General features: G+C 52.4%; 1 protein-coding gene across 1 annotated transcript in view; it reads right to left on the bottom strand.

The window, feature by feature from the left end:
* The window catches only part of Col27a1 (collagen type XXVII alpha 1 chain), a 114,952-nt gene that overhangs the window by 8,559 nt on the left and 79,006 nt on the right, over positions 1-27,387 (bottom strand). The window contains 27 exon segments of the mRNA XM_051163061.1: positions 190-207; positions 310-345; positions 491-544; positions 988-1,050; positions 1,421-1,474; positions 3,377-3,484; positions 4,189-4,296; positions 4,633-4,740; positions 5,011-5,064; positions 5,705-5,758; positions 6,019-6,072; positions 6,460-6,513; positions 6,660-6,716; positions 8,965-9,018; positions 10,029-10,082; positions 11,045-11,152; positions 11,263-11,316; positions 13,275-13,382; positions 16,589-16,642; positions 18,275-18,328; positions 20,183-20,236; positions 20,872-20,925; positions 21,633-21,686; positions 21,874-21,918; positions 22,009-22,053; positions 22,448-22,501; positions 25,374-25,427. Of these exon segments, the coding sequence (XP_051019018.1) occupies positions 190-207; positions 310-345; positions 491-544; positions 988-1,050; positions 1,421-1,474; positions 3,377-3,484; positions 4,189-4,296; positions 4,633-4,740; positions 5,011-5,064; positions 5,705-5,758; positions 6,019-6,072; positions 6,460-6,513; positions 6,660-6,716; positions 8,965-9,018; positions 10,029-10,082; positions 11,045-11,152; positions 11,263-11,316; positions 13,275-13,382; positions 16,589-16,642; positions 18,275-18,328; positions 20,183-20,236; positions 20,872-20,925; positions 21,633-21,686; positions 21,874-21,918; positions 22,009-22,053; positions 22,448-22,501; positions 25,374-25,427 (1,668 nt within the window).

Below are 27,387 nucleotides of genomic sequence, written 5' to 3'. Positions count from 1 at the left end.
AGGAGGAGGAGGAGGAGAAGGAGGAGAAGGAAGAGGAGGAGGAGGTGGAGGAGGAGAAGGAGAGAGGAGAGGAGAGGAGAGGAGAGGAGAGGAGAAGAGAGAACACTTAAGAATGTCACTGTGGAAAGGAGAGCCTGAAATCTCTCATCCCTGTTACCAGTCTCCACTCCTCACATGCAACCTACTCACCCTTGGGCCTTGCAGTCCCTGGAGACAGAATTGAGGGGAGAGACAGTTAGGAGATGTGGGGCTGAGCAGCAGTTCTCCTCCCGTCACCCCACAGTAGTGACTACCAGGCTGTCCACTCACCCAGTCCCCTCGGCTGCCTCTGTCACCTTTGGGACCCTGCAACAAACCATAGCAGTGAGTTGAGGATCAGAAGAAAGCCCTGTTTCCCCTATGGGGAAACCAAGGCTCAGACCCGCTCTGAGTCATGAAACACTGGATCCCAGAATGCAGGAGACCCTCACAGCCTTCCCCTTGCACATACCTGGAGTCCAGAAGGTCCCAGCATTCCAGGGGGCCCAATGATACCTTCCTTTCCCTAAAGGAGAGAGAGGCTATGAGTCCTCGATCTGGGCCTGGGGAATAGAGTGACAGAGGAGGGTAGCAGCTGAGTGTCCCATGGGAATGAAAATGGTACCCCCTACAAGCAGAGCTGGGGCCATGCATCTTTTGAGTGCCTTCTGTATGCTGGGTTGGGCCAGACCATGTCTCCTGAGCCATTCTGCATGCTGGGGTGGGCCTCAAGAGTAGAGAAGAAAAGGACAGGAGGTGTGTCCCTGCTGGTGTCCCTGCTAGCTGGGACATCATGAGCAAGGGCGTGTAACTGGCAACAATGGCATGTAAAGGAGGCTCTAAGAGCAAAGGAACAGGAAAAAAAAACAAAAAACAAAACAAAAAAAAAACATGTGCACCCAACCAGCTGACAGCCAGCCTTGGCCCTGGAGTGACTGCCAAGTTGGGACAGAAAGGAAGGAGACTTACCATCAAGCCAGGAGGCCCCCGAGGACCTTGAATGCCTTTGAAGCCAATGTCTCCAGGGGGGCCCTGTGAGAAGCAGAAAGGGTTGTGTCTGGGAGAACCACCAGGGAATACCTAGCAGTCACCATGACCCTGAGTTCTGGCTGGCTGAGACACCCTGGGAAAACTAGTAAAAGCCCCTGATTCTTAGGCAAGTACAAGTTATGTGCCAGCAGGATGCTATGTGGTATATGCCATGGGTCTTAATGTTTTTAACAACAGTATTTGCCTGTTCCTTCCCAGTCTGGGAAAACAAGGCTTGTACAGAGTCACGTGCCCGAGGCATGGAGCTGGTAGGCTGAGCTAACTTGCAGCTGGCTCCTGGCCCACACTGGAAGGGCTAAGTGAATCCACAGATGGATGAGTGACATAGACACAGTGGGATGGGTCTCTGTACCTTGGGTCCAAAGAGGCCAGCCACTCCTGGGAAGCCCATCTCACCAGAGTCGCCCTGTGGGGAGAGCAGAACAAGATGGTGTGAGTGGAGCCAGGACAATGGTGCTGCCAGTTATCTATGCCAGACGCCAATCAGTCCAGGGGTGGAGTGGACAAGCACCCATGCCATGCTCTCTGGCAGAGAAGCACGTGGAGCAGTCTCAGTGATGCTCTATTCCTAACAGATCTTGTCCTAGGTCCTTATTTATGGAAGAGGACAAACAGACCCACAGATACTCCTGCCCACACAGAGAGCTCTATAAAGCATAGTTGTACTTGCAGGTGGGTGAAAATCACTTCATACAACAAATTTTTACTCCCTCCTTTTAGATATCAATGCCTTCATTCATTTTTCTTGCCTTATTGCACTGGTTGGATGCACAGTACAACAGTGATAGAAGTGGCAGCTTGTTTCTGCTCTTTCAGAGAAAGCACCCAGCCAATCACCACTACGCCTATTAACTGTAGGATTTGCTTGGCTAGCATGGATCAAATTGAGTAAGTTGCCTTCCAGGCCTACTTTGCTGAGGGTTCCTCTTTCCTCCTCCCTGATCAGAAATGAAGTTTTAATCCCATCAAGTGCTTTTCCTGTACCTATAGGGACAATCAAGTGGCTTTTCTATTTCAGTTTGGTGAATTAGTATGATTTATCCTGACCCATTTCCTGATGTCACCACATCCTTGCTTTTCTGTGGCCAGCTTCACCTGGCCTTGATGCTTTGCCCTTTTCTATGTAGCCTTACTGCCATTCTGATAACACTTTATTGAAAGTTGATCTACAAGCCACATTGGTCTGTGGCATTCTCTTATTAAATGTCTTTGATTGAGTTTAATGTGTGAGTCATACTGACCTTGTGGACTGAGTGGGAGACAAGCTTTCTGGCTGTCAGAAGTTTATGTGGAATTGGTACTATTGCTTCCTTGAGTGTTTAGGAGAAGCATCAGGGGGCTGTCTGGGCCCAGAGTCTCTTTGTGAGAGGCTTTTTAAGCTACAGGCTCACACTCTTTCAGAGATACAAGACAAGGTGGGACGTCTGTTTCTTTTCAAGTGAGCTCTGGTAGAGTTGCCTTTGAAGAGGTTTTCCCATTTCATCCAGTGTTGCTTAGTTGCCTGGCATAAAGTGATTTGTGCTATTCCTTTGCTGTCATCTCTGACATAGCTCATGACAGACACCATCTCTCCTTCTGACATTAATAATATATGTATTCTACATTTTTTTTTTTTTTTTTTTTTTGTCCTGAGAAGTCTGGCCAGGCACATACGCATTTTCCTGATCTTCTCAAAACCCCAATTTTCTATTTATGATCTTCATCACTTCCTTCCTACTGCTTACATTGTTCGTAGTTTTCTTAGATTCTTAGGTTGGCTTTGCTTTGCTGCCACCATGACTCAAGTTGCTACAAACACTCCCAAATGTAATCTAGGCAGTATTGCACAAATTCCAAGGTACCGTGTTCTTATTGTCACTAGATTTAATATGCTAAGTTATCTTCTGATTTCCTCTTTGACCCAAGGGTCATTTGGATGTCTGCTACATAGTTTCTAGCTACACTGGGAGCAGGGAGACAGTGGTGTACAGAAATAATACTGTCCCTGGCACCCACAAGGCCAAGTTCTACCCATAATCCTGATTTCCATTTTGAATGGGCCGCACAGACCTATTCTTCAGGCCTCCGACACCTCATTCCTGGGCAGGGGAGGACAGATAGCATCTGGTGCCCAGAGCATGCATGGTTCTGCCTTTGGGGTCAAGTGAACAGGTAGCTCCTAGGGTTGTGTGTGTACACATATGAACATGTGTGTGTGTGTGCATGAGAATGTATGTGTCTTTGAGTATGTCTATGTGAGTCTGTGTGTGTGCTTGTGGCATTAGGCATATGGGTGCATGGTCATGAATATCCCATGGGACTCACTCACCGGCTGGCCTTTGGATCCTGGCTCCCCCTGGTTCCCAGGAAGCCCCGTTCCGCCTTCTGTCCCTCGCTTTCCAGGGGGACCCAGTTGCCCAGGTAAGCCACTTTCGCCCTTAAACAAGCACATCAAAATCACCAGTAAAGAGGATAGCTATGTGGCTCCAAGGCCAGCGGAGGGGGACTCAGGAGCAGTAGAACAGTGCTTTTATTAGGTCTCAGGATGACAGAGGGGAGAAGGGGCATGAGGATGGGGTGGGACATGCCCAGACCCCAGCAGAAGCCTCCCTCATGACTATGGCTTCCTCTCTGCATCCATAAAAGTTCTCTCTTCATTGCTCCTCCCCAAAAAGACATTTAGGCTTCGTCTCCAAACTTGTCACCCATCCTCACCTCCCTGGCCAATACAGAGACTCCCAACCTTTCCCCAACTAGATCATGAACTTAGGGAAGTCAAACGCCATATCTGGGTCCTTCCTTTACATATTGTTTTTGGAGTGTGGCCCTAGCTAGACACAAAAAAAACAGCTCAAGGACCCTTTGTAAGGGGGCTAGAGCATCCCAGGGAGAAGCAGCCTGTTGTGCCCCCAAAGACCCACCAGAGGGCGCCCGTGGGCCATGCAGCTAATGTGGAAAGTTTCTATGGTCCAGCAGGGGGCAGTATTTATAGTCACTTGAATAAACTAGTTTTTAAACGGGTCAACAAGTGGGCAGGGATCCCCAAGAAATTTCAAATGGGCCTCAGGACATAGATGCTCCAAGAATCAGTATCATTATATCCAGGACCAAGGTAGAAAGGAAATATTAATGAGAGCTCACCTTGAATCCTGGAGGGCCCTGCGCTCCAGGCAAGCCAGCCACACCGGGGTTTCCTCTTCTCCCAGCAGGGCCCATGGGGCCAGGGTCCCCATCATTTCCCTGCTCTCCCTGCAAAGAAAACGGACAAGCTGTTTGCAGACTGCGCGCATCCCCCCCCCCCATCCCCCCTACCCTACCCCTGCCCGCCCAGTGAGCTGTAGGAGGAGGAAGGAGGGAGGAGGAGGTCATGCTTGCCAGGGGGCAGGGCAGTATGGCCCAGTGACCCAGGTGCTAGCGTTAGCGTCAAGGAGAGACGTGATAGATATCCTAACAGGCGAAAGACCATCCACCTATATGGCACCCAGCTTCCCAAGCGACTCCTCAGACTCCTGCCTGTGCCCTGAGGCCTGTGTGTATAGCCTGTGGAAGTCCCTCACACCGGTTGCTAGGCAACATCATGCTCACCTGAAATCCTGGCCGGCCATCCCTGCCAGGAGTCCCATCGGGTCCAGCAATACCCTCAGGGCCCTGTCTACCCACCACGCCCCGGGGCCCTGGCAGCCCCTGCAGCCCCTGAAGGTACAAAAGAAGCTCAGTCAAACCCTCTTCTCTGGCGCACGCCTTTAATCCCAGCACTCGGGAGGCAGAGGCAGGCGGATTGCTGTGAGTTCGAGGCCAGCCTGCTCTAAAAAGCGAGTCCAGGACAGCCAAGGCTACACAGAGAAACCCTGTCTCAAAAAACAAAACAAAACAAAAACAAAAACAAACAAACAAACAACAAAAAACCCCTCTTCTCAGGAGAACGTAGAAACAGATGGTGACAGAGGGGCTGTGAGAACTCACCTGGGTCCCCCTCCGGCCTGACGGCCCAGCCTTGCCTGGCTTTCCCTTTGGGCCCTGAGAAAGCAGAAGCAAGAGATGCACCTTAGCGAGACACCTAGGACTCCTAGAAGGAGGCACTGAGAGGAGGATCATGGGTCCCCTGAGTGAGTATGATCTACCAGAGAGGCACTTGCCTGGAAGCCCAGGCCTGTGGCCACCCCCAGAGTCACCCAGGGCTAATCCTGCTTCTGTGGGGCCTGACACCCTTCTTTGGCTCCCTTCTTGCCAAGACCTTTCAAGGGCACTACATTTGCCTCAGAACTGGAAACTAGGCCCCCATGGGCCATTTAGTCTCGAATGTGCATGTCCCTAAGGAGTCTGGGCCCAAAGGGTACAGCTAGGAAGGTCTTTTTCAGGCCTAGAGGAGGGAACTACAGGGGCCTGGGGTCCACAGCAACGAGTGGCTCGTCCATGACCATTTCATCCCTCTCCCCTTCATCCCACAACTGGCTCCTCCTTGTTCTCACTCCTTCATTGCAGCCTGGCAGAGGTGTAGGCTGACTTCCTGGTTGCGCCAGAAAGACTTCTACTCAGAGGCTCATCTGTCGGACCCTATGGATGACTGCATAACTTGTGGAGGTTGGTCAGCCCTACCTCTGTGGACTGTGTGACCCTGGACCAGCCCAGCCTCTCCCCTGAACCCCAGTCCTCTCACCTCTTCACCTTTTGATCCTTTGGGTCCCGGCCGCCCCCGGGGTCCTGGATGGCCCTGCAAACCAAGGTGAGATGACTCAAGGCAGCCCCAGGCCTCTCTCCTGGGGAGGCTGGCCAGTCTCCGCCTGGAGAGGGATGGGTGCGAGGGGTTTGGGGATGTAGGCTCTTGGGGAGCCCTAGGGTCAGGGCATAAAATACAGCAGGGGCGGTCTCCTCTTGTCCTCTTAAAGGGCAAATCCCTTTAAGTTTTAAAAGGCTCAGTTCTGTCATTTCTGACACTCTATGTCACTTATAGCAAGTAGATACAGGACTCACGGGCTGGCCCTGCTGGCCTGGCTCTCCACGGAGGCCTTGAACTCCCTCTTGACCCTGAAAGGCAAGGAGAGACAGGTGAGGGCCCTTCTAAAGTGCCTATGGAACTGGTGCTCTACATCCTCGCTTTCTTAGCGGCTAAGTAGGTGGGACAGCAACAGACCCCCCCCCACCCCTCACCCCCAAAAGAAATGGTTACTTAAGATCATGCTGGAAAGAAACTTGGCCAATCTGCTGGTTTGTGTTCCCAACCTGACCCTCCTGTTCCTCAGAAGAGGCCAGGCCTTGCCTCCATGGTGGTAACCTGGCTTCGTAAAGGCTGCTGTCTGCCCTTTATGGCCAGTAGTGAGAGGGTAGGGGCAGGAACCTGTGTCCCGTGTCTCTGACTGGTTTCCCCTTTCCCGCCAGCACTGCTCTTCCCAAAGGTAGAACTCTAATACTTACAGGGTATCCGGGGTCGCCTGGCTCCCCACGGTCTCCTCGATCACCCACAGGACCCTGAATGACAGGGACAATGGCTATACTTGAGTCCCACCTGCTATAGGCTTCTCAGCAGCCTAGCCCTGCCCAGCCTGTGCCTGGTTACACTGGGAGGCCAGGGTGGGGGGTGGGGTGGGGGCGGGGGGCAGAAAAAGAGAACTTACCCGATCTCCAGGTGGCCCGGGGGGCCCCTCAGCCTTGCCATCCTCGCCCTGCTCCCCCTGTGGACACCACAGAACCAGCATTAGGCAAAGGCCACTCTGGGAGTTAGTGAACTGCAGGCTGGAAGGCACCTTCCTCAGGCATGGAGGCCAGCCTCCGTAGGCAGGCAGACTAGGAGACCAGCGGTCAAAACTGCCATTGTAGGGAACAGTGGTAAGAGTGTCCACGTGCCACATGGATGCTTAGGACAGGCTGAAAGAGGAGCAAAGACTACAGTGTAGACCTTGGGCCAAGGCAGGGCACCCTAGGCCCTGGTCCAGCTGTAGGACGAGCTCTTGCCAGTTACACAGATGGTTGAAATGCACGGAGCAGACAGGGCCTCAGGGCTCAGACTCCAGTCCCAGAAAACTGGCGTCATCTCTCCTGGGAACTTCTGGACAAGACTCTAGCCAGGGTACCCCAAGTCCCCTGCTGCCCACAGAACTGGAAGGAAACGTGAGAGGCAGGAAGAAGGAAGTGGTTAGAACTGGGACACAGCCCTGGCCAGTCGGATGTTGGTCCCAACCTTTGGCTGGGGCCCCCATGGCTCCCACAGATGGCAGTTAAAGGCAAGACAGACCCAGCCGGGGGCCTGGAACAAATTCCATAGAGAGGCAGCCTCGAGGGTAGGACCCCCTCTCTTCTGATCCAACTGTGGATGGTGTCAGGGAACCAGAATTCTTCCACGGGCACCAGGGTTTACCAGATAGGTTTTTGTTGTTGTTGTTGTTGTTAGGCATTTTGGGGTTGATTTCATATACTGCCTTATAGATTCTACAGCAACCCTGGGATGTTTTCCTCATTCCCACTTCATTGAATAGGAAAATAAGACTGAGGAGCCATCTTAGTCAGGGCCAAGGCCAGTGTTTCAGCACATAGCACGCCACCAGCCTGGCTGCACTTATAAGGACAGGATCTGAGCATTAAAATGTGAATGGCCTAGGTCTAAACCTCGCCCCTCCCTTAGCCACCTGTATAGACAAGGACACCTATGTACGAGTGCAGGACGACGGTTCACCTCTGGATGTGGTTCTAGGAAGAGGAGTAGGGCTCAGCAGAACCCCCCTTCTTCCCCCCCATCCCCCCACTGTTTAGGAACTGACCACCTATGTACCAAGAGGCTGGGGTTCTCCACCTGTTGTGTCTAGTAATGAAAGTAGGATTATGCGCGGGGGGGGGGATCCTAGGGCAAGACCAGGTCTTCCACAAATCTTTCTTGCAACCCCCTCCCCCTGCCAGCACCGGCCAGTCTGTGGTTGGCTGTTCATTACGGACAGTCATGAGCCACACGACAGCATTCCCATCAACAGTGAGCTATACATAACATGACAACACGCCCATAACCTTATGTCACCTAGAGATGTCAAAGCCCTCTGTTGTAGGCCAATATGTCTTATGTGAATTACCCATGACCCTGAGCGGTGGTACTTGGGGCTCTGTCTCTGCCTGACCCCAGGGTTTTCGTTCATCCTCTGCATCGCTTCTAGCAACCTTAGGATGGCTAAGGAGAACTAAAGGCCCGAGTGTATTTCCTACGGCCTCTCAGGGACCGTGCCAGGGCCTGGGCCACTGTGCTTACAGATCTGTACTCATCCAGGGAGGAGGAGGGGCCCAAGGCCAGCGTGCCAAGCCAGTGTGACTCACCACAGCGGGACTTAGTTAGTGGGAAGCTGAGTCGGCAAAAGAAAGGAGGGTTGGGGGGGCCAAGGACAAGGAGACAGAGGCACAGCCAGCTAGGATGCCTTCCAGCTATGAGGAGGAAAAGGAGAGAGAGAGGAGGGAGGACAGGGGAACCCAGAGTTCTGGCTCCATGTCCAGAGGGTGTCGCAGGAGACATGACCCAAGGGACATTTCTTACAACCTTTGGGCCCTTGTGTGTACCTCGCTGTCAACAGTGTTCACAAACAGCCAAGTTCCTCCTCCCCTCCCCCCCCTCAACCCCCACCACCCGCAGTTTCTCTCATCCCCCCCACAGCCCCAATGAGAAGGCATACATCCCGGGCCCTCACTCTCCTCCTGAGCTTTCTCCATTCACAGTGTTTCTCCTCCCTCATGCTGAGTGAGCCCCCTGTGTGTAGCTCCAATGCTCCCCTTCACAAGCATGAGGGAATAACATGAGACTTGGCCATGACACAACTGTTCATTGCTGCCAGGTGACCCTAAAGCCACAAGTGCACGGATGCCATGTTCCTGCCTCATGCTTTCCCCATCCCCAAAGCCGCAGAGCTGACCTTGCCTTTAGCTAGTGCTCAAAGGTGCAATACCTACCTTCTCGCCTTTGGCCCCGGGAGGCCCGAGAGGTCCTGTGATGCCTTTGTGTCCCTGCAGGCAAACAAAATGGAGAAAACTGAAGGTTTGAGGGCACGTGAGGGACAGAGGACAAAGGACAGGGACTCAGAGATGGGGACACAGGACACTGTAAGAGGATCCTACCCATGCCTTGTACCTCTCTGGACCCTGGTTTTCCATAGATACCTGTTGGTTCCAGATGCACTTCCAATTCTGTGCCACCTTGGGTGGTAAGGCCCTACTGTGGTGCCCTGAGGGCAGACTGGGGTCAAAGGTGGGGGAAGCTGCCTTGGCAGAATTATGGAAAGAGGCTATCCTTCAGTTGCAGGCAATTCTAGGTGGGCACCCCCATCTAGTACCCCTTCCTATTTATTTCTCCCCCCCCCCCCACTTTTTGGAGACAGGGTTTCTCTGTGTTATCTTGGCCATCCTGGACTCACTTTGTAGACCAGGCTGGCCTCGAACTCACAGCAATCCGCCTGCCTCTGCTGGACATAAAGGTGTGTGCCACCACATCCGGCCCTCCTATTTCTTTTGTTCTTTCTTTCTTCCCTTCTCTCTCTCTTTTTCCTGCTGCATCTCCTTTGGCCCCTGGGTCTGGCAAGGGCCACCAAGGCTGGGTGTGGTCTCCACTCTTAAAACCATAAAGCTGCCAGGCCTGGTCTGCACATGTGTTCTCTAAGCACTTCGAGCCCCTATTCCTTTTTAACTAAGCCTGCCCTTTCTGGGCCCTCATCTTCTGAATGTGTACAGAGATCTGGGAGCACATTGGCCCCTCTTTAGAGGACAAATGAAGTTCAGAGGTGTGTGGAGCACCCACCATCTGCAGGGAGGACTTGAAACCTGAGCTGGTAACTGGCACTCTTTCTCTCTGTCCCATCACTGCAATTCTACCCTTCCCCCACCCCAGTCTATGAGCCCAGGAGTTCCCTGAGTCTATGAGAACCACACCTCCTCCCTTCTGGTGGGAAGGGCTGAGCTCAGGATGCTGGGATGCAGTTCCAGAGGGTGGGAAGGAGACTCCCTGGATGTGTGTCACTTACATTATAACCAGCCAATCCTGGTTCTCCTTGGGCTCCCATCCGTCCTGGAGCACCCTAGAGAGGAGAGAGATCCTTGTTGGAATACAGTATGGCTCTCCCACAGCAGGGACATGGTGGTGACTCCCTCCCCTGGCTCCAGCCACTCAGCTCAGCCGCCTGGCACATACACAATGCCTGAGTAGAGCACGGCAAGGTCCCAGGACCCCACCCATCCAGCTCTTCCTTCTCTCTGCTCCTGTGGTTTATGAAGGTGTAGATGACATTTTTCAGAGCCTTTACAGCCACCTGAGCTAAGCCATTGTTAATGCTCAAACTTCTGAGACTTGCAGTTAAATGAGTATTAATAAGAAAGTGCCTTTCCCTGCTCTGCTTCCTCCAACCCTCGGGTACTTGTGCTTGCATCACCTGAGTCTGATTCTGGGAATGAAGCATTGTCTAATGGATGCTACTATGCATCTCCCCAGCCTTTACTCATGACATGCCATGTGCGGTCATAAACCACCATGGTGAAACCTTTGACACCACACAAAATGGTACTGCTCCATTTGTTCAAAAACACCACAACCTCTCCTCTGCCCCACACTGGAGTCTTCTCTCACCTCAGCTATCATCCTCTTGGGCTCTGCCTCAGGACAGTCTATTAGGGCCCTGGGTCTCTCTCCCAGCCACTCAGGGACCTGCAGCACCTCACTCTGTACCCAGGGACCTGTCTGGCTCCTTCCTTACCCTTGGCAGGTTTTTTTTTTTTTTTTTTTTTTTTTTATCAACCAGTGTCCACAGAACGCATAGGGACCTACTGCAGCCTGCAGTTTGCAAGATGTGTTTTGGCTGCCATGACTGTGTATGTTCAAGGGCTTTTAGCTTTGGGCAATTCCCAGAGGGATCCGTGACAGAAATGAGGTAGCTGGGAGAGGAAACCAAGGACTTCTGTAACAGTGTGGGGGTGGATGGGGGTGTCTTACGAAAGCAGGTGCCCCTCCCTATTCTCCTGCCCTTCCCCCAGCCCAGATCCTCACCATTGGTCCTAGTGTGCCCCGGGCTCCTTTAGGACCTGAGGTGCCAGGGGGCCCAGGGTCTCCAGGAACGCCCATCTCTCCCAGCTGTCCTTGGTAGCCCTTGGTACCCTGCAGAGAGAGAGAGAGAGAGGAGAGGGGAGTAGCCAGGATCTACCTGTGGCTTCTGGTCCTGGAAGATGAGTATGGAGGGATGTGGCCCTGGAAAGCAGGAGACCTACCTTAGCTCCCCTCTGGCCCTTCTCACCCTGCTTGCCAGGCTTTCCTTCGCGGCCCTGAGGGGACACAGAGACAAGAGAAGGAGAAATTTCTTACCCAATGTTTCTCCTCCACCGCTCTCCAGTGTGTGAACGGTCTGAGTAGGTAGGTACACATGCCTGTGTGGGCATATATGTACAGGACATTGCTTGTCTTCCTCTATACCCATAACCTTATGGCCTGGAGACAAAGTGTGTAACTGGATGCAAACATTGTGTTTGGCTGTGCCATCCAGCCACCATCAAGCTCCCATTGCACGGAGGTCACCAGCACACACAGTCCTGCACAACTGCTCACATGGGTGCTGGAAATTCAAACTCAGGCCCTCGTGCTGTGGAGCAGGCACTCTCCCCACTACACCAGCTCCCAGCTTCCCATTTTCTAGTCATAGCTGAGAACACCAAGCTTGAGAGATGGCCAGCAATTTGCCCTACACATTGAAGGAGGCTTGCTCAAGCCAGGAAGCCAAGTTTGACCTTTGAACTAAGGTTCCAAGGACATGTCCAGGTTGGTTGCTCACTGCTCCATCCACAGCAGAAGCACACACTCACTGAGACAGTGGCCTTCGGACTCTGGAACTCAAAATAATCTTGGCACATAATCTCTCCAGATTTTCAACATAGCAAGACTGAGGCCAGAGAGGGCCAGGGGCAACTGCAAAGTCCCACAGGGGGTTAGTGAGGTGGAAAGCCATCTCTTCCTGCTAAATCCTTTCTTGCCCACGTCGGGAGCTGGGGCAAGCAGTGGTAGGTGTGTCTGACAGGCATTCGGCCTGCACCCTCGGCTGGGCAGTGGCCTCATCCCCCTTGCTTTTGAGGGCGATTAGCACTTCAGCTCTATTTTTAGGTAACAGATACTTTCCCACGGCCAGTGTGTTGACGGCTAATCTGGATCCCTCCCAGACTGGTCACTCCAATGGCTGAAGAGCTGTCAGGGACCAGGCGAAAAAAGCCCAGGTAACAGCAAGAATCTGTCACTGTGTGTGTGTAGGGGGGCAGTAGGAAAGCACCCAGCTTGTGGAGTTGGGCTAAGGCCAAGACTGGCTCAGAGCACACATCTGCAGACCTGACACTCTGGTGGCTCGTTGCAAGATGGCCGGGTTCCAGGGGCCTGGCAGGACACTGAGCTGGCCACAGAGTCCTGCTCCATACACACCCTTGGCTCCATTACAGAGTCAAATTCCAAGCCATCAGGCAAATATCAGAATCCCCTACTCACCATCCCTCCTTGCCCTCACAGACTCACTGAATTCCAGTGAGTCCACAGCAGAGAGATAGGATGTACATACAGGGGTTCAAATCCCGGCTCTGCTGTTTTTTACTGTGTGACCTTGGTCAGGTTCCTTTACCTCTCTGAGTCTCCCAGCCCTCAAGGATGCTATATTATTAAAGAACGTTCTGGAAAGCACTTGGTGTGCTGTCTGCAAACACTAAAACAAAGTTTCTCTCCCTCTCTTAGTGTCCCAGAGCCCAGGGAAGAGACTTCATGGTGTCTGTGAATAAAGTTCTACCAGGGTGAAGGGCAGTTTGCTGTCTTTTCAGTCACATAAGGGAAACCTAAATCTAAGTCACACAAGGTCCTGGCCTGGTTGAGGGCTCTGAATGGCGCTGAAAGCAGAGGCCTAGCTTCGGGTCAGGGATGGCTTACAAGGGTAGGAATTGCCTATGAGGATGGCTGAAGGCCCTCGGGGGTACAAGGAGGATAAAAAAGAAGGGAACATGTGTTCAGTAGAGAAGGGTGCAGATGCAAATGCCCAGAGGCAGGCCAAGCTTGCCCCAGGAGCTAAGAAAACAGACTGAGTATGGCGCTGGGTGGGATGAATTTACAGGGCCACAGGGAACAGTTTCCCCCCCCCCCCCAAGGGCCCAGGAGGCCACAGGAAGGCTGAGCAAGGGACGGACAAACTAGAGAATTTCTCAGGAGGCCTGTACAGTTGTGAGCATCCCTCACCCAGAGCCACATGCTACACACTCACCCTGACGCCAGTGATGCCTGGGGGCCCAGGGAGGCCATCTTCTCCTTTCAGCCCCTCCTGGCCCTTCTCGCCACGCTCACCATCAGGCCCTGGGTCACCCTTGTCCCCCTGGGTCAGGGGGCAGGAGGAAGAGAGAGAGAGAAAACATTGAAAACCAAGTCATCAAAAGCCCTACCTATACCTCAGATCACCTGGAAACCAGGGGCCAGTTAGTTGCTCTATATGCCTTTAATACTGGGGTCTGCCTCACCGGGGCGTATCCCTGGAGGTACTCTTTTGGTATTAGCTACAGATGAGGGAACTGAGGCAGAGCTAAGTCAAGCCAGTTGGCCCCAAATCCCACCATTTGGGGTACAGCTAATCTGTAGATGGCACCAAGTCCTGGAAAATGAGATGGCCCGAGGGAGGGGTTCTTATCAGTTAGATGTAGCAACGACTCCCCAAAACTGAGGACTCTAAGACTTTTTCATATGAAGGGACTCCCTCGCATGGGCTTCAGGAGCCTGGGGCCCAGGCATTTTGTTTGGTTCTTCATAAGTACGGGTTTTGCAATAGATCATGGGTGTACTCCTTGGGGGTGTCCTCTAGGTCTGATTGCCAGCTTCACCATCTTTCCATCGTGCCCTGGGCAGAACTGAGCTGCCTGGGCTCCTCCAGGGTAAGATGTGGGCTACAGTTCCAGCAGTGTCCCTCACAAGCCTGTCTCTGAGGGGCTGACAGGCATGGAGCTTGCGGCATGTCTGTGTGGCCTAGCTGTGACTGTTGCAGGAAGAGGGCATGAAGTCCCATTCTGAGGGAGGAGAGGGCTAAGAGTAAGCCTGGAAAGATACAGTGCTGCCTTGCAATAGCTTATGAGGGATGCCTACAACTGCACACAGGGCTCAGAGCAGCTGCGGGAGATGGGTGGAGGGAATCTAATTTGGCCTGGCCAGGAAGAGAGGCTGGGGATACAGATGTGATAGCTGGGGCCTGACGTTCGGGGAAATGAGACTGGCATGAGAAGTTGTAGGTACTTCCCAGCTTGGCCTGGGGGACAGACACAGATGAGGGAGGACAACTTGACCTGAGGAACAGGCCAGCTTAGAGCAGAGCTGGACACTAGAATGGCTTGCATGGTCCCTTTCCACTGAGCTTGTCAGATTCCAAGCACAGCCTGGCACAGAGACCTGCTGGCCCAGTCCTGGCTCTCTTAGATTCCCCTGGCACCAGGTCTGTGCTCCTGGCTTGTCATCCTGGCCACCTGCTCTCTCATTTGTAGACTGGTTGCTCCAGATAGCCAAAGAAGGCCCAGGCCCTGGCCAGAATCAGTCTCCAGTGGCTATTCATGGCCTGACTCCCACACAGCTGAAAAGGGGGTGCTGTGGGGCCCATGAGAATGAGTTATAAAGGTCCCTGGAACCTTCAGGAATCCATGATATTTGTCCAAGTCCAGAGAGCCTTCTGGGTGGCCTGTCTTAACCCCCCAGTCCACAGATGGAAGAACCAAAGCCGTGGAGAGGCAGGGATCTGAGCTCAGGCGACAGTCTCCTTCATACTCAGGTCACGATCCTCTAAGCACACTCAACAACTGTGCAGCTCTAGCCAGCTTGCTCATTTGTAAATGGGCTTCTGTACAGATGGAAAAGGAGAGAACATGCACTTGACCCAGCACAGGCCCTGGCAGTGTGTGTGCCGTGGGTGACTGCCATCATGGCTGTTGCCCACAAAGCTAGTGCACACAAGTGTACTATGATGTGCCGAGTGCACTGAGGCAGCAGCCCGTTCCACGAAGGCCATTCCTGGACATGCACTTTAGGGAGCAGTCTTTCCCAGGACCACTCAGGACTAGGAAGGTACTAGGCATCCAAGTGACCACTCTAGTCCAAGGACAAAGGTGTGATTGGTGTTGGAAGCCAGAGGCAAAAGTTGTCAAAAGCAGAGGTAGAGAGGCTGTGCAAAGCCTGGACCTGCTCTCCTGTCCCCTGGGATAGAGACTCCTGGAGAAAACTGGACATATAGAAGGGGCTGAGGAGGCAGTGATCCCAGGCCTCAGTTTACTCATTTCTCCTGTGGGGACGCTGATGTTTCTAGCTGAGACTGTTGGGGCCTCCTGAATGAGTCAATCCGCAAGAATCCATAAAGCTGTGCTATAATCGGCATATCCCTAAAAATATACCATAATCGGCACTTCTTGCATACACAATGCTTGCACCATTAGGCCCATTGGCAGCACCACTAGGTGTGGCCAGCACCTGGCCAAGGAGGGCTCTCAACAGCATTGCCCTCACAGCAGTTGAACCAGAAATCAGCTAAGCTGGGGCTAAGAGCAAGTGGCTAAGTGGCCGACAGGGGGCGCTCTATCACTTGTAAGGAAAATAGAAGCGCTGACAAGGCAGGAAAGCAAAATGTTCTCTAGTCCCAGGGTGATTGTGAGGAGGGCAGGGAATGAGGGCCTAGCTCGGGGTTGGGATACTGAGACTCAGAAAAGTGCGAGTGCTTCTATGAGATCTGTAGAGGGCGGGCGAGTAAGAGGGGACCTTACGGCGAGGACCATGCACTATAGCAGTACTCTCTCCGGGGTCATGGTGTGACCACGTCAGCATAGAGAAAGTCTACCTGTGGAACAAGGCTCACAAGGAGGCTGGGACAGGCCTGGGGCTAAGAGTGGGGCTCTGTCTACTCACCATCTGCAGTTTCTTATTCATCATCTGCCCACCTGCAGCTCAGGTGAGAGGCCACAGGTCCCACAGGGAGCCGCAGTGTCCATGGGAGCACCTGTGACCCACTCACTGATCCTTCACTCACAGTCAGACTGAACCCTTGCCTTCTTGCCTTCCCATGAGCCTCCTTTTCCCCCTTCTCCTTCAGAATGGGTGTTGGACATGCAGATAGTGGCCGTGTGTGTGACTACAGCAAGCCTTTTAGCTTCTGAGTCTGTTTCCTCATCTGAAGATTGAGCCCTGCTGGTATCGATGGAGGTTTCACATAGAGGGCTCAGTACTTGGCCCCCTGGCTCCCCTTGAGTGCTGGCTTAGAGGTGGTGATGAGAATTTTTCAGATCTTTAAAGGTGTTTGGAAGGGAAGACATAAGAGAGCCCCATGCTGGACTGGGCTTAGCTGATAGAAACTGCTGTTTTCATAGGAGCAGGGCGGGTCCAACGGGGCACTAGGCCAAGCCCCATGGGAGATGGCAGTGGATAGGTACAGCAAGGGCAGCCTTGGGACTGTCGATCCTCCCCACTGTCCTCTGCAGGGCAGGAGCTGGCCTCTTGGTGCTCCTTGAAAACCAGAACAGGGTTAGAAGCCATTCCCAGATCCTGGCCCAGGCGACTCACCTTCAACCCATCGGGCCCTACGGGACCAGGATCTCCCTCAAGGCCTGGCTCTCCCTGGGAGAAAAAGACGGAGAAGTATTACTGGGTAAAGGTACAATGGGCTTTCCCTCTCCCGAGGGAGACAGGGACGCATTGGCTCTCAGAAGCTGAATAAGTGAATTTCCAAGGGGCAGGAGAAGGACCACAGAGCCTCATAGACCAGGTATCCTGGTTCACTGGTTGGACTGGGGAAGCCAGTGTGGTCTGGTGGGTAAGAACAGGCTCTGGCAAGAGCCAACCTCAGCATCACCAGTGCTGGTATGACCTCAAGTAGAATCTTAGGTTCTATAGGAATCCATTTCTTATCTGGAAAACATGGCTGACATTGAAGAGAATGTCCCACCCAGGGCTGATAGTCACCTGAGACCTACTTCTGGGAGCTGAAGTAAGTGTTCCTGGGACCATGTCCCAGATGAGGAATTTAAGGCCAATTTGTGGACTTGGGTGGGCAAGTTGAGAATGATGCTAAAAATGCCAAGGCCCAAATTGATGCCCCTGCTGGCTCTTTCAGCTCTAGGATGGGCCCCCATTCTCCAAATAGCTGCCAACCTAAATTGGCATCTCCCTCTGGTTTTAAAATTCAGAGTTGTACAGAGGCAGAGCTAGGAGGGGATCTTGGTTGGCAGATTCAGGCATGGCAAAGATGTGACAAGTGAATGAATTCTGCTCCTCTGGTACCCATGACAGACATCAATAATCAATCCACCAGAAGATAAGCTCTATTAGATAGGTCTTCTGTCACTGGCTATGTGCTGCCAGACTGAGAAATGTGCCTGGTGCACAGTGGGTGTTAGGGGAGTGCGCCTTTGCCCCTGAAGCTTATTGAGTCTATGTGGGGCCTCAGGAGGTTTTGTTTTTGTTTTTGTTTTGTTTAACACAGCTTTCAAAAGAGACTCAACTGATCAAGCTTGACGGCCACACATGGCTAGTGCTCCTGGACTCTAGGCTTTCCTATTCTCTTCTACCTGGAGCCTTCCTCTCTTAATTTGCCTTATTTGTGGAGCCTCTGGAGACACTGGGCAAGGAGCGTGGGAGGCCTCATAAGGAAGACTAGATGGGAAGTGAGAAGATGGGAGTAAGGACTTGGTTCCCTGAAGACTGGCTGCGCAGACTGTCACCACTGGGTCTTACCTGCCCCATTAGTAAGGTGTCAAGGATACATGCTGTGTCCTTACATGCCGCAGGGGTCTACATTCAGACAGAGGCACAGAGCACAGAGAGCTGGACTCAGGGGTCCTACAGGGCTTCTTAGAACAAGGCTGCCCTGTGGGTTTCTTTTGGAAAGGTGAAGGCTAACCATAGAACAGTTTTGGAAGAAACACATATTTGGAAGTTAAATACTTCTGGAGGCCCCGTGTTAATCCAAAATAAGTTAATTTCTTGACTGCAGGCCTTCTTGGAGCCTTGCAAATGCAGCTGGGTGTTAAGAAACAGCAAGCACACGGTGGTGCCCAACCCTGAACACAGAACACTTCCTCTTGGTGGTGATGCTGGGTACTGAGGGAGACCAGGAAAAGCTGCCAGGACTTCTGGCCTGCTTCCACACAGTTGGGGAATTTGAGAGTGTTGGGGTCGATTCAAGCCCTTCTCCTGCCCACTGTTCACAAGCTACCTGGGAGCTCTAGAAGGAATATGTATTTCACTTACCCGCTGCCCAATGAGGCCCTGCTCCCCAGGGGGGCCCAGAGGCCCAAGGTCACCCTAGGAGAAACCAAATACAATTCATGTGGGTGTGTATGGCCAGCCCCAGCCTCCTCCAGCCCTTCATATTCCCAGCTCTGAGTAGGACTGGAGAAGCTAAGGAGTTACTTTTTGAGGACAATAGAGAAATTCTAACTGATAAGTCCAAACCCCTGTTCCAAGTATGTCCTGAGCATGGGCAGGTCCTCTTCCATTAGGCAGTAGTACCACCTCCACCACCACCATTACCATTACTACTAGCACCTAAAACACCAGAGCTACCATCACCACCACAGTCAGCATTACAATCACTATCATCACCACTACCATGGTTGCATCATCATAATCACCATTACCATCACAACCAGCAAGATCACTACCACCACCACTATCATCACTACATGGCCACCATCAGCACCATCACCACCATTACCATAGTTACAAACATCAGCAGCATCACCACTATCACCATCATCACCACCATCAACATCATCACAACTAGCACTACAATCATTATCATCACCACTATTATCCTCACCACCATCACCACCCACCATCATAATCCTTACCTATACCATCACTACCAGTATCATCATTATCCCAACCACCACCATCATCATCCTTACCATCATGACTGCATCACCACCATCACCACCACCATCACCAAATCACCATCACTGCATCACCATCATCACCACCGTCATCACCACATCACCATCACTGCCATCACCACCACCATCATCAAATCACCATCATTGCATCACCACCACCACCATCACCAAATCACCATCACTGCATCACCACCATCACCACCACCATCACTGCATCACCACCATCACTGCATCACCACCACCATCACTGCATTACCACTACCATTACTGTATCACCATTGTAACATTTTCATCTGAGTGGGCTGGACCTCTGCAAAATCCTGAAGGAAAGGTGTCATCTTTCAGAAGCTAGCCCAAATAACAAACTCACGGCCAAAGTGGGCAGCACGGCTAGGGAAGCCTCGGCTGGAGAGCAGTGCTGATGAGCACCATCCTTCCTCTTCCTTGAGACGTGGTAAGACCCCAAATAAGGAAGAAGCAAAAATGCCTGCACCCTGGCCCTGACAGGCCTTCAAAGAGTCCCCTCTCAATTTGGAGACTTGAACGCCATGCTCCCTGCTGGTGTCTAGGCTCTAAAAAGTGGAGCTGGGTACCCCAGGCCAGCCCTGACTGGAACAAGCCAGCCCCACACACTTTATATGTGAGTGACGTTTTTATATGTAGATGGATTTCTCTATTACCTGGGCAAAATGAGGCAGAGCTGAGCTAATACCTATAGCTCCAGGCTGGGTTCAGTTCCCTTAGAATGACAAGACACTGGACCACAGCACAGGAATAATTTGCATTCAGTTCCATAGTCCCTTGGCAGGTGCCCTTGGGTCTGGCTTTATCATACTCTCAGCCAGCCGGCATGGCCCCTAGACTCTCAGGCCTGCAGAGTAAGCAGGGTTCTCCATCCTCCTCCAACAGCAGAAGAGGCATGGGGGTCCCCAGGGCTGGGTATCAATAGGTGCCTTTGTCCTTACAGGTAATAGGGTCACCTGTGCTGAAGTGCTGATGGTATCATGCAGATCAGGAGGGGCAGATGTCCTAATGGGGGACCAAGACAGGTGCCAGAGAAAGCACAGCTGGGCAGGGGACAGTGCAGGGGCTCTGAGCTGCTTGGGAACTCTGCTGTGGGCATGCCAGGCTTGCTCTTGAGCCAGGACAGAGACCCCATTATCCCAAGCACAAGAAAGCCTGTTTCTCCTCCAGGAAGAGGACAAGGCTGCCAGCTGGGGACTGGTGTCAACAAGTCATTTTCCCATCTTTCATCTTGTCTCACCTTCATCCCAGAGTCCCCAGGAAGGCCAGGCTCTCCCATTGCACCCGGCGGGCCCTGCAAGAAAAAGCCACTGGTCTCTCCTGGAGCAAGGGCTGGCCCAGAAAGAGCAAGGATCATGCTCAGATCGCACAATGGGGAGCTGCAGAATTGGGGTCAGGCTGAAGCCTTTGAGTCTTGGCAAAACTATGGGGTTAGGTGCAAGCTGGCAGAGCCACGCCACCCAGCAGCTGGACCCTCTGCCTGCTCAGGAGTGTGGTTTACCACACAGGAGCCCTCGGCAAACAGACAGGAAAATCCATGGTTTGCATGAGGTTGTGGGGAGGAAGAGGCCAATGATGGGGCAGACCCAGACCTCTCCTGTTTTTCCTGATGCTGGCCCAGGGTGGTAAGGGTGGGACAGGGGACCCTTAGTGGGCTGGGTCTCTGTTCATGACTCTGTACCAAAGTGCAGTCTTAGCAAGGCAGGAGGTGTGGAGAACCTCCCAGGAAGGCCCTTGATCCCATCTAGTGTTGCAAGCCAAGCTCCCTACCCCTCACACCCTGTTTTGTCTGTAGGGTCTCTACCTTTCACTCTGTGGCACCAACCTGACCATCTTTTTAGGGCAGAGCAGGGGTCAAGTAGCAGGTGTAGCTCCTGCCCAGGGTGCCCAGTGGTAGTCAAGAACAAACCAAGGCTCCTTGGCACTTACCTTGAGTCCCATCTCTCCTGGAGGGCCAACCAGTCCCTGAGGTCCCTGAGAGCCCTAGAGACAGACAGACAGTTAGAAGACAACCAGGGTTTCCATATGGGGGGAGCTATGGGGAGGGTAGGTCACACAGTCTAGCATGGTAACTGAAAAAGAAAACCCACAACCCTACCTCCAACCACATACAGTTCCCCTCTAGCCATTCCCAGGGTCTCTTCTGCATCCAAACAAACCCCAGCAGGGATGCCCCACTCCCTGCTATAACACACAACTTCAGAAGTTTACTCACTGTGCCCTCTCCTAATCTGCCCTCTCTCCTCTATCCCCAACTATCTCTGCAGCCTCGTTGGGGACACCTAGCACCTCCACCTCCCTCAACCCCACCCCTTGAAACATCTTCTGAAGGACAAACCATGGGTCAATGGCTTCCCTTGTCCTTTCTCTGTCCTTCACCAGGACTTCCTTTTCTTCCTTCCTTCTACCTTTCAGGATGTTAAGTGCTCCCTCTATCCATTTCTCGGACCATCTTCACAACCATGTGGCAAGTGCAAGTCAGCTACCACCACTGAGTAATGGACCCAGTGGTTCAGCAAGCCAAGACTCATCCTAGAGCCCAGGGCCAAGCTCTCCAGGCCTGCAGGCCAGGTCTAGCCCTGTCTTTTCTACACTCCCCACCTGTCTACCTGGCCAATAGTCCCTGCTACAATCAGTCTGAGACCAGTCTTCCAGGGCAGAGGTACCAGCGAGATGGCATAGACACTTACCGGTTCTCCTGGGAGGCCCTTGGCACCTGGAGGGCCTGAGGGACCAGGGATGCCCTGTGGAAAAGCAGAGGTGACCTTAATCTCCTTAAGCCTCCCCATTATGGCCCTCCCCTTGACCTCAGGCTAGTCCTAGCGTCACCACTCCATCCTTACAGCTGAGCTAGAAACTCAGTGAAAACTCACAGTAACCTTTGCCCACCTCCCCCAGAGCCCCAGAATTTCCAGAATTGATACTACTTACAGTGAAACCTCTTGCGCCTGTGTGGCCCCGCTCACCAGCCGCACCCTGGAAGCACAGTGGGCATCACAGGAGGTCACAGGGTCACAACAAATGGAGGAGGGACAAGAAACCTCGTAGGGGTGGGGCCTGACATACCTGCTGTCCTGGCTGGCCAGGTCTGCCCCGAGGTCCTACACGGCCCTGTGAGGAGCAGAGCATGTCGAGGTGGGAGAGAGGCTCATGGGGGACCCTTTACAGAGAGGAAGGGACCCAGAAGGACAACTGTCCTCATTACACTGCCTGTGGGAATACCTAATATCTGAGAACAGGTGGCTGCCACAGTCACCACAGGGGTCCTGGGGTCAAGAAGCAAGGACTCTTCCCACTTAAGGGAACAGCAGGGGACACATGTGATCCCCTCAATGGCTTTCCTTTTTTTTTTTTTTTTTTTTTTTTTTTTTTTTTTTTTGCTCTGGGTTGCAGGAGGTTGAGTGAGTTGATTGAAACACATCCTGACTCATTCTGGGTCTTCTCTGCTACCTCAGAGGGCCAGAAGTTGGAGGGGCAATACAGGGTGTGTGGTGAGGGGCTGTACCTTCAGGCCCTTGGACCCCGGCTCCCCAGCTGGTCCATCAGGTCCTCGAGGACCCTGGAAAAGGAAGAAGATTCCAGCACAGTGGACTGGATGGCAGGAGTCTCCCTTGGGCTGTGGACCAGGAGGGTGAGGCTGGCCAGGACCTCTGGTTGTCCCTGCTCCTCCCTTTCCACACAGCCTGAGGCAGGTCATTTCCTGCCATGGTTCCAGGTGGTTCTTTGGAGGCCACAGCCTGTGGGAGTCAGCTAGAGACCCTACATGCAGTGGATGTATAAGTCATTCTGTCTAAAGTGGCCTGGGTAGCTGCCACCAGCCAATCTGTGGCCATGTTCCCAAAGCCTGGCCTTAGCTTACCGCCTCCTGCTGCTTCCCTAACTCCTGACCCAGTTATTGGGAGATGAAGGCAGGCAGGGGTGAGGCGACATCCCGGGGGTCACAGACGGAGTAGGCCTGAGAGATGTTCCTGGTTCCTGGACTCTGTGCATGGCACAAGCTCACACATCCCTGGAAGGGCACAGCCCTCGGAGTGGAGACTCAGATCGGAGACACAGAGCACACTGACCACCCCTGCCTGGGATCGAAGCCTTATCAGGAGAAGGGATGTGACCTAGTGTCAGTAGCACCAGACAGCCTCAGAGAAAAGTAATTGTATGGAAAGAGGCCTGGTGTATATGCGAAGTTGCCTGTGGCCAACAGGGACGGGAGAGCCCGAATTGGAACCCAAACAACCAGATGCCTGCTTATTTTCCCTACTATCTGCCACTGTTTATTGGGATAGGGGTGAACTTCCTGCAACTGTCATGCTAAGGAGCTATCAAGAGGGCCAGGAGAGCTTGCCTTCCAGGAAGGCTGTACATGGGGTGGGGCACTGGATGGGGTCAGGGTCTAAAAGCCAGGGCTGAGCTGTAGAGAAAGAGGAGCCAGCTCTCCTGCCCAGAGGAAGGAAGAGGCAGCTGATACCAGTCGCTGTGGGTACCCAGCCTTTATCTAGGGATATGGTACCTGACAGCTTGTCCTTAATGTCCCCCAGCTATGCTCCTTTCCTTGTGCCTCAGGCAGGCTTTCCTATGGCAGGCAGGCTGGGCTTTCCATCAAGGACACCCTGGGGGTGCCCTCCAGCTGGATCAGGTCAGGCTCATTGGAGCCATTCCTGCCAGAGGCAGAAAGCTCAGCCTACCACAGCCTCCCGAGAAAGCAACAGGAAAGAGAGGAAAATTCAGCCTCCTTGGCCAAGCCTAGGGCCAAAGCTCTTGAGAAGTGGCTGGGTTTTTCATACCCAAACAAGCAAGCTCTGTTGCTGGCCCGTTTTACAGAAGGAGAAACTGAGGCTGCAGAGGGGAGGTCAGCTGTCTGACATGTGAGGGGAAGAGCTTCACTCTAAGAGCTCAGAGGAAGCACCATCACTCCAAATCCCAACAGCCCTTCAGTAGGAACTTGAACAGATGGGGAAAGCCTAAGAGAGGTAAAGGAGTAACCCTAGGTTGCACAGCCACGAACTGGGAAGGCAATTGCCCCACTCTTGGTCCGACAGGGTGCTTTTATTCTTTCACAGGGTGCAAATGGGCCACCCCTCTGTCTCCAGACCCTCTCAGGATAGAATGTCACTGACCCTACATATGGTCATGAAAGCCAGCATAGCCTTGCAGATCTCCCATGCCCATCCCATGGCCCTAGTGGGGAAACTGAGACCCAGAGAACAAAGAGCCTTCCAAAAGCCACAGGACAAGCTTAGCAGAAATGTAAGAGTCCACTGGTGCAGTGGGAGCCTCTCTAGGTCCCTGTCCCAAGGCTGATGTCACAGTTTTCAACTACTGCCAAACCACAGGAAATGGCTCTGGTCCTCATATGCCTCTCCTAGTCCCGAATACTCCAATAGGAGCCTGGGTTTCCTCAGGTGGGATATGTATGTTTATTGGTGGGGAGGGAGGCTTCTAGTCTCCTCTGGGAAGGGGTATGGGGGTAGTTTACTCTTTAGCAGTGTGGAGGACCCAGGCTTCCACAGTTCACCCCACAGCTAGATCAGCTTTCTCACTGAGGAGGCACCCAAAAAGCCATTAGGCCTTGTCTCACTTAAGAGACTCAGAAAAATGGGCACTGGGAGGAACCCTGGTAACCTGTGTCTCATCTTCCCCATCACAGGCCAGATACTCAGGACATCGAGTTCAGGGTGTGTATCAAAACTTTATAGCCCATAGGAGAATGGTATCAGAGCCCGACATGGCATTTGGTAACAGGTCTGGGCTGCCTAAGCCATCCTGTTTCCTCTTCACAAGGAGGCCACATGCCCTGACACCGTTACACCAATATATGAGATCATTCCATTTACCCCTTGTAACTGAAAAGGAGACTAAGTTCTGTACATCAAAGAGCCAGATTCTCTGGGTTCAAATCTCAGCTCTACCAATTTCCAGGTGTGGCCTGAGGCAAGTGTCGTAACCTATCTGTGTTGTCATTTTGTGACGACAGCAGCACTTCCCTGGCAGGGTAATGCTGGGGGTTAATGAGTTACTGTGTGCGACCCACAGCACGAATCAGCGACTGTATACAGACCAGCTCTTGTCTTAAATCTCTATGGGTCCCCACTACCCTTAGGGTACAGCTTTGGCTGTTAAGACCCAGTATGTGTGTGTGATCTGTGCCTGGGTTACAGGCTAGGCAGGCCTTAGGCCTTCCCTGTTGTCCCAGGTGTCTGCCTCCAGTGGTAACTCATACAGTAGGAATGGTAGCTGCATGAGTGACAGAATGGATGAGAATAGCCTGTTTGTGCCTTCTGGATAGCCAGGTATGATGCTCAGACACAGGCTGGAAGATGGCTCTGGCCCAGCCTCTAGTATCGGACTCTGATGTGCTGCTCCCTGACCATGCTACAGAAATCACACAGCTCAGAGTGGGGCAGGCGGCAAGCAGAAGAAGTGTCCTCACTTACCCGGCGCCCCTTGGCTCCCCTCATGCCTGGTGGGCCTCGAGATCCTGGAGGGCCCTGTGGGGGAGGGGAGAGGGCGCTTAGAAACTCCTTCAAGGTTTGAAAGTAATGGTGGGTTGGGAAGCCAACCGCTGTAGGGCTGAGAAGTAGGTGCTCTGGCCTGCTGGAAGAGGCTCCTGGCAAGTGACAACCCTGGGCATGGCAACTGCCCGAGGGGGGAGGGGCTGGGTGGGCAGAGCCTCCCTGGACAAGCCATTTCCCTATCTCACAATCAGCAATGAGAGGTGACACAGGACAATCATCTCCTCTAATTTCTGTGTTCTTTCTCTCTTCGGGGGCAGGGGTCCAGAGTTCTGTCTCTCCTTCCTGCGCCCCACACAGTCCAGGGTAGATGCTCCCAACCCCAGGGACTGGGAGCCTTAAGGAAGAAGGAGGAATGTGGATAGAAAGAAGGATAGAAGGGGGGATAGAAGGAGGGCAGGGATAGAAAGGGGGAGAGGCAGAGAGCAAGGGACAGGCCTGAGCTAGGCACAGTGGTTCGCCCCTGAAATCCAAGCATCAGAGAGGTTGAGCCAGAGGGACTCCTACAAGTTTAAGAGGAGCCTAGTTCCGTTTCTTTTATTTGCTTGTTTGTTTTTAGTTTTTAATTTTCGAGACAAGGTTTCTTTGTGTAGCCCTGGCTGTCCTGGAACTCGCTCTGTAGACCAGGCTAGCCTTGAACTCAGAGATCTCCCTGCCTCTGCCTCCCGAGTGCTGGGATTAAAGGCGTGTGCTACCACCGCCTGGCCCTAGTTCAGTTTCTTAAACTGTGGTCTGAAACCCCATATGGGGGTCACATAACTGAATGAGGAGACTGGAAAAAAATGGCAACAGTTAGAGGTTTCTGAATGCATAAAATGAACCAAGACTCGGCTTAAAATAAACAACATCGTGAGTCAGGTATTTCTGGCTGTGCTCACCTGATGTCACTGTGACCACACAACACACACAGTCTACACTGCACATGCCATTACACCACACATCCTCAGCAAACGTTGCAATACCAAAAAAAAAAAAAAAAAAAAAAAAGGAAAAAGAAAAAAAATCACTTCAATAAAGGGAAACAAAGACTTTAAATATTTTCCTACCACCACACAAGTATCAAATTAGCATATCTTTAGATTGTATTAGAATGTTTGGTTTTAAAAATTGCTTTGCTGACTTGAGTCCCATTTAAAAAAAAAATCATTCAGTGAAGTTTGGCTTGGAATTACAACAACATTTCCAGCAATTTCTGAATGGCCCCAAACACGCTTCTGCCATTTTTTTATTACGTATTTATACAAAGCAGAATTTTCAGCATTGATGATTAAATTTAAAACATCTGCCAATCAACTTTGAAAGCTGGCAAAGATGCCTGAGGCCAGCAGCATCAGATACGCAGCCAAGATGTAACACTTCGTGTAAAAAAGTTAGCACACACTTCCATCTCAGTAGTACACAGGCTTGCATTCATTGTTAAATGATGGTGAAATTATTCAGATACCAAAGGACTGTCTCAAAAGGAAGTTCTGTGTGTCATATTATCAGTAGCTGTGTGACCTGTAGATCTATTTTATACATCTGTATAGGCAGAGTCACATAAACGTTTCTTGGGTGAGGAGTCTTGAGTGGAGAGGATTTAAGACTCTCTGGCCTGACCTAGTCTATGGAGTTCTGGGTCAGCTGGGACCTCACAGTGTGACCTTACCTAAAAAATCAAACAGGGAGGAAGGACAGGAACAAGAGGAAAAGAGGAGGCTTAAGGGGAACAGGAGGACCAGAACGGCCACATAGCCAGGTCCCTTAAACTCTCAGTCCCTTGGCTGAGTAGGATTCTCAGAGAGCACAGAGAACCATCTGGCCAGGCAGCCAGACCCTGTGGTAGAGGCAGGAGCTCTACCAGAAAGGGGGCAGCCTCATCCCTTCTGGGTCCTGGTGAGCAGCCCAGCCTCATCTTGCTGCTCCCACAGCCCTGAGGTGCAAACACAACCACTGT

The sequence above is a fragment of the Acomys russatus genome, chromosome 2 (genome assembly GCF_903995435.1).
Source record: "Acomys russatus chromosome 2, mAcoRus1.1, whole genome shotgun sequence".
Lineage (NCBI taxonomy): Eukaryota > Metazoa > Chordata > Mammalia > Rodentia > Muridae > Acomys > Acomys russatus.
The sequence above is the reverse complement of the archived record's forward strand: the minus strand, read 5'-3'. Positions and strand labels throughout refer to the sequence as shown.